Raw genomic sequence first — 6,000 nt, 5'->3', positions numbered from 1 at the left:
CCTACACATATAGATGCCTGCCCCAGATATAATGCACATATAGACACACTCACTGTGTCTTCAACACTTCTGAGAACACAGCTCACCTGCAAGGCCTGCCTTGGCAATAGCACCTGCCAAGCCCCAAAGTCACTCCTAAGATGTCTGTTTTGGGCCCATTTTAGAACAGCTTCTCTGCTGTATTTCCAAGTTTAGCATTTTGGAGCAGGAACAGAAGGGCAGGGCACTCTACAACCCTTCTGGACTCACCCAAGGGGTGGTGCAGATGTACCCTACGAATCTGAAGAGAGGGGGAACAGGAAGTAAGTAGCCCTCCTTCTGACTCAAGCACACCAGATGTACCAAGGGCAAGATGTAGCAAGTACTCCTAAAGCTTGCTACTTTAACAATAGGAAGCCAGCATTTCAGGGTTGCAATTAAGTAAGTATCTGGGCTGGGGGCCACCTGCAGAGGAATATGCAGGCAGAGAAACCCACAGCAGGGGAGGAGGCAGTGGCTGAAGCTCAGGCCTGAACTGCAACAACTGAGAGCAGGTTGAGGGATAAGTCATGTGACTGGGAAGGGTGGCTCCCTAACCTACTAAAAGCCTGGCTCCTGATCCAGGGGAGGCAGTCTGGCCCTAACTGCAGACAGAACTCCTACTGGCCTGGATGGCAACAGATGGGAGCCCAGGCAGCACCAGTACCTGGGGAAGCAGCAACGGTAGAAGCTACAGGGTAGGAGCTCGCAGAGCCTTGGGGAACCCTAGAGGGGATTTATCAGGCTGTTGTAGCTGGCACAGGGTAACACCAGAGGATTAAGAGTGGCTGATAGGGGTGGCATGGAGCCGTAATTGGGGGTGCCTAGAAAGCACCCTGCAGCAGGATGGGCTAAGGCCCAAATAAAGCCCTGCCAAAGTCTGGGATCCAGGAGGCTGCATGTGGGATAAAGCCAAACCACTGAGGATCAGGGATGCCAGGGGACTGCAAGTGACCATAAGCACCCTTGGCCTGGGGCACCAGGGGGCTGGAAGAGACAGTGAGCAGTCTTGCCTGGGCCAGTAGCACTGTGGGGCTGGGATAACATGAGACAGGGCCAGAGGCCTAGAGAAAAAGACAGGGCCTGAAGAGTGAAGCAAAAGGCAAGGGCTAAGGTACAGAAAGCCACGCCTGAATAAGTGGGCCAGGACTGGAAGCCTGTAGCCAGAATAAAGGGGGACTAAAGCCAAGAGGGATGAGGCCTCTACAGGAAGACCAAATTGTGAACACAGTAACATCTGTCAGGCATGGGCAGGGCTGTAGGGGAGGACAGAGGCCAGGAATTTAGCCCTTGAGGTGATTAGGGCCAAAGGATTAACAGCCCCATGGCTAAGAGACTGTGGACAGCAGACTTGGAGCACAAATTAAGCTTGCCAAGGTGACCCTTTGAGAAAAATCAATTATACAGAGAGAGCAACCAAAGTACCCCAACCACCCCTCGATATCTCTACTATCAAGGCATGGCAGCCAAGGCATCAGGGTGAGACCCTAGAGTGAGAGCAGGGCAGGACCGAAGCAACCACCGGGGGTGGGGGGAGGAGCAGGGATCAGGGCCACCATCGGGGCCTATCTTGTTACACAGATTTCATCACCAAACTTGGGGAAACAGTTGTACTCCTTTATTTCTACTTTTTTTGTGCCACACAATGTTCTTAAAGAGAAAAAAAAGGTAGTTGAAGGGGGTAGCAGCCAGACTTTCACAGGGGTATCAGTGATTGTGTTGCCTCTGGAGACCAAGGAGCTCAAGAAATCATTCTGCCCCCCTGAGCTTATTGAGGCTGATCCCATCCCAAGCACTGAACACCAACATGGACTTTTAAGTTCTATTATATACACACACACACACACACACACACACTAGCGAATTGTCCATCAAGAATGATGGGGGAGGGACAGGGACAGGGGGAGAAGCTTGCTAACACTAATCCTAACCCCCACCCCCACTGCTGCTGTCACTCAGGAGCAGGAGGGAGGGGAAGCTTGCCCTGCCATCCCCTCTGTCCACCTCCACCAACACCCTACACCGCCATCACATTCAAGGAGCAGTAACCAATCAGAGTGCTCCAAGAGCATTACAGACAGACAGATGGTCTAAGCCCTTTATTATATTCAAATTTTAATTTTGAAAAACATCTTTTCAGTGTTAACTACTCTCTGTTGTTCCTTTGCACCCTCAGAGCAAAACAGTTAAAATCCCAGGACTGCTAGGCTTATTCCCAAGTTGAAATTCGTTTTCTTTTCCTCTTGCATAATTCTTGGACCATCACAGCCACATGATCACTCTAACACTACCTTTTCCTCTTTAAATAGCAGCTAACTATTAATCATACTTGCTCCTGTTGTTTCCACCAACGGGAAATTGTATTCAGAACAAGGAGGAAATAATGAAGAGTGTTGTGCTAAGTATATGGACTATAAAAGCATCTATACATGGTGGCAAGCAAGAAAGTAATGGGAAGCAGAATAACAGCAGTAGGAAAAGAGCAATGGTCTTAAGGTAAAGCATTGAATTAATATACCAAAAGATTTGGCTCCCACAGTATTAGGCTAAAATCATTCTACTGTACATTTAACAACATTTAATGCAATCTTTGTGTGTTCTTGATAATTATTGTTTACTCTATTATGTACATTAACCACTTACGTGATGATTTAGGCTCAGCTTTTTTGCCTAAAAAATAAATTTGAAAAATCAATTTTCAGTAAAAGATAAATTCTGTTGTCATCACAAGTTAGGAATGAAATATTTTTTAAAAGTGGCTATATGTTGCAAAATGTAGCAAAAAGTAAAAAACAACCCCCCACCCAAAATCCCAGTTCTTTTCCAGTTATGAATTTCAACTTAGAAAATGTAATTCAGAACAAGAACCATAGTTTAGAAAGTTAATTTATTGATGTAATATAATTACTTGTGTAATCATAAGACAATGCTTAGTATTTATAGAACTTAATAACTCTTAATATTAGTGCATTAGCATGTCACATGTGGAAATAATGAAACATCATTTAAACAATCATTTTTAAATCTTGAAATTAATAAAATAATTGCTTTTTTATCCAGATGTCTTAAATAATTTGAAACACTAAAGAATTCAACCTTAATTCAAATGCTTTATGTTTTGATTATGCTGAAATCCTTATATTTTATTGTAAAAATCAAAATGATATCATGTTTGCTTCATGTTGAGATTGTTTTACTTGAATCTACACAGGATATCAAACCTAAACAATGTGATTTGGATCAGTTTAGCATTAATCTATATCCAGCTCACTTGTTTGGGTGCTTCAAAAGAACTGTAGTTAAGATGTATCATTTCCCCATCTTTATTTATGGGCCATCATCCACAGTTATATGCTCCCATGTCATACGGAGGTTTCTCCCATAGACTGAAACATCACAGTACATTCTAAGATTCCCATTACTATGGGAGAGAGAGTACAACTGGAGATACCACTCCATGGAAATATTTTGGAGCAATGAGTTTTCACAGCAAGTCAGCAGGACACAGGCTAATGTCAGGCTGAGCTGAAATGACCTTTTCAACATTTCTGGATCAAAAGTTTTGTAAACTTTCCCTTCCATAAAAAAATAATCATAGTTTGACTTTAACATGCCACAATTTCCCATGGGGCAGATATTCTGAATTTCATTCCATTCTTACAGGAACAGAAGGATGTTAACAGTTAACCATCAGTAGCTTGGTCAGATTTACCAAAAAAAATCATATATATATCACAGAGAGGGGCAAGAATAAATTAAGAGATTAAGGGCTAGCTTCTGCTGTTTTTATTCACATCACTTGCAGAGTAAGGCACAATCACTTTACTACCTAGTCACATTAAAATTAATGGGGTTGTTTGTGAACTAAAGTACTGGTCCCTCAGCATGTCTACACATGCAATTAATTCACATTAATAAACTCTGGCACATGTCATGCTAGAGTTTATTATTTCTGGGCATTCCACTTGAACGTGCACCCAAGAGTGCAGTATGTTTAGTGGGGATGGAGCAGCCCCAGCTGGCAGGGAGCCCAGGGGGTCAGCTTGAAAGCCTGGGGCTATTCTGACTCAGCTCAACATGCTGTGGAGGGGCTGACAAGGGTACGAGGGTGCTCCAGTGCAAAGCCAGGCAGCACCCTCGTACTGAAGCACTCTCATGCCCCAGCTGGCTGGGACCGAGTCTAAATGTACGTTGCTGTGCATGAAAAATCTCTGCAGCAGTTTAATACTTGTATTTACAAGTACTAACCTGCTGTGGAGTTTATTAGTTTCCTGCAGTCTAATAGGGCCATGTGTAGACACCAAGACATTTATTGCGGAGCTAGTTAGGCAACTCCACAGTAAACATCTTGTGTAGACACACCACCTGTGAGTAAAGAGAACCTGGCTCCAAAATAAATTACACATCTAACATTATTATATGTTAGGTAACATATATAACTGACAAGTTTAGAGTATGTAGAAATGAAAGTCCAATTTTGGACCAGGTTCAGTTAGGTAGAACTTTGACTAAGTAATATGGGAGCCACGCTATGACTAAATTTGATTAACTGACTCTAGTTTTATCCCCAGCTAAAATGGCTTCACATTTTTTGTGTTGTTCTCAATTACACTTAGTAACCAGCCTTGGTAGTTTCATCACTTACTATTTTTACATTCATTTCAAGATTTGTTTGACTCTTGCCTGCTTTTCTGAATGCCAGAAGGGTATTAATTATATATGGCATATTTTTTAAATTAGCTTCAGATATGGGTTCAGAAGAGAAATCCTTCAGTTTATTGAACCATAAATTCGTAAGGCTAAAAGCAGAATGTGCTTTATGATTATAATATGTCAAATTTTCCATCTAGATGACAGTAATTTACTATTCAGACAGCAAATACATTTGTGTCTGAGAGCACGGTGTAAGAAAAGAATGTTAGGAAGGAAGCAGAAGTTATGCTAGAGCCACTTATTTTATCAAGGGACAACAAAATAATAATTAGGATGTGCTGCAGCTGTAAAAATTATTTTTGGTTGCATAGTTACATGTACATTATAAGCCAAAAAAGGTACCTTCCATTAGAATAACTAGTGGCCTGAATCAATTCTGATTAAAACCAACAAAAAATGTTGTTGATGTAACAGGATCTAGACTGGGCATTAGATTAATACAGCTGGAACATTAATCTGTAGGTATATTACAAGCAAAGGGGCAAAAAAACCCGGAGCCCACCAAATATCTTTATAGTACCCATCTGTAGAACTTGTCTTTAGGAATCTGCAATTCATACCTCAACACAGTAAAAAAAGTGAAAAATCCTAATCCTAATACTCTAATGAATGGTAGGGTGTAGCATTCTACAATTAAAAAATCTCATAGATTTTACTGGGGCTACTCAATGGAAAAAAGTATTGTGCAGCATAGGGGTAGATCCAGGATTTTTCAAAGGTGGGTGCAGCTATAGCAATAGGGGTGGCTGCACCCCCTGCTCCCAGCCTTTTCCTCCCCCACCAAAGGGGGCAGACAGCCCTCTGGAGCCTTCAGGGACATTAAATCACCTAAAGCAGGTTAAAATCCTTCTTCTCCTTCTGAATTTTGTACCATTCTTATAACAGGAATGGGAGGATGCTAACAGTTAAATGTCAATACCTTGATCAGATTGATCAAAAATATAATATAAGACAAGGCAGGAAAGGTTCTTTGAATAGATGTGATATCTTCTATTACACAAACTGAGTAGCTGAAAACAAGTTCTTAGCAAGCTTTTAGGTGCAGTCACCCTTCTTCAGGCACAGGGAGTCTCTGCTGTTGTGAGTCTCAGAACAGCAGAGACTCCCTATGCCTGAAGAAGGGTGACTGCACCCAAAAGCTTGCTAAGAACTTTTCCCCAACTACTCAGTTGGTCTAATAAAAGATATCACATCTACCCGAAGAACCTTGCCTGCCTATGTCCTCTGACTAACATGGCTACAACCAAAAACCCAGCATATAAGACAAGG

At 42.1% G+C, this 6,000-nt stretch overlaps 1 protein-coding gene across 34 annotated transcripts in view; it reads right to left on the bottom strand.

Moving 5' to 3' along the window:
* TRDN (triadin) overlaps nt 1-6,000 on the bottom strand; it is a 366,530-nt gene that overhangs the window by 53,331 nt on the left and 307,199 nt on the right. For all 34 annotated transcript variants that reach the window (XR_003094912.1, XR_003094911.1, XR_003094913.1 and 31 more), the window contains one exon: nt 2,662-2,688. Coding sequence is in view for 30 of the 34 variants with exons in the window: in XM_025208370.1 (XP_025064155.1) it covers nt 2,662-2,688 (27 nt within the window). In the remaining 4 variants the exon portion in view is untranslated. The remainder of the gene's footprint in view (nt 1-2,661; nt 2,689-6,000) is intronic.

This window comes from Alligator sinensis, unplaced genomic scaffold (genome assembly GCF_000455745.1).
Source record: "Alligator sinensis unplaced genomic scaffold, ASM45574v1 scaffold562_1, whole genome shotgun sequence".
Lineage (NCBI taxonomy): Eukaryota > Metazoa > Chordata > Crocodylia > Alligatoridae > Alligator > Alligator sinensis.
Note: the sequence above shows the minus strand (reverse complement) of the source record. Positions and strands in the feature narration are given on the sequence as shown.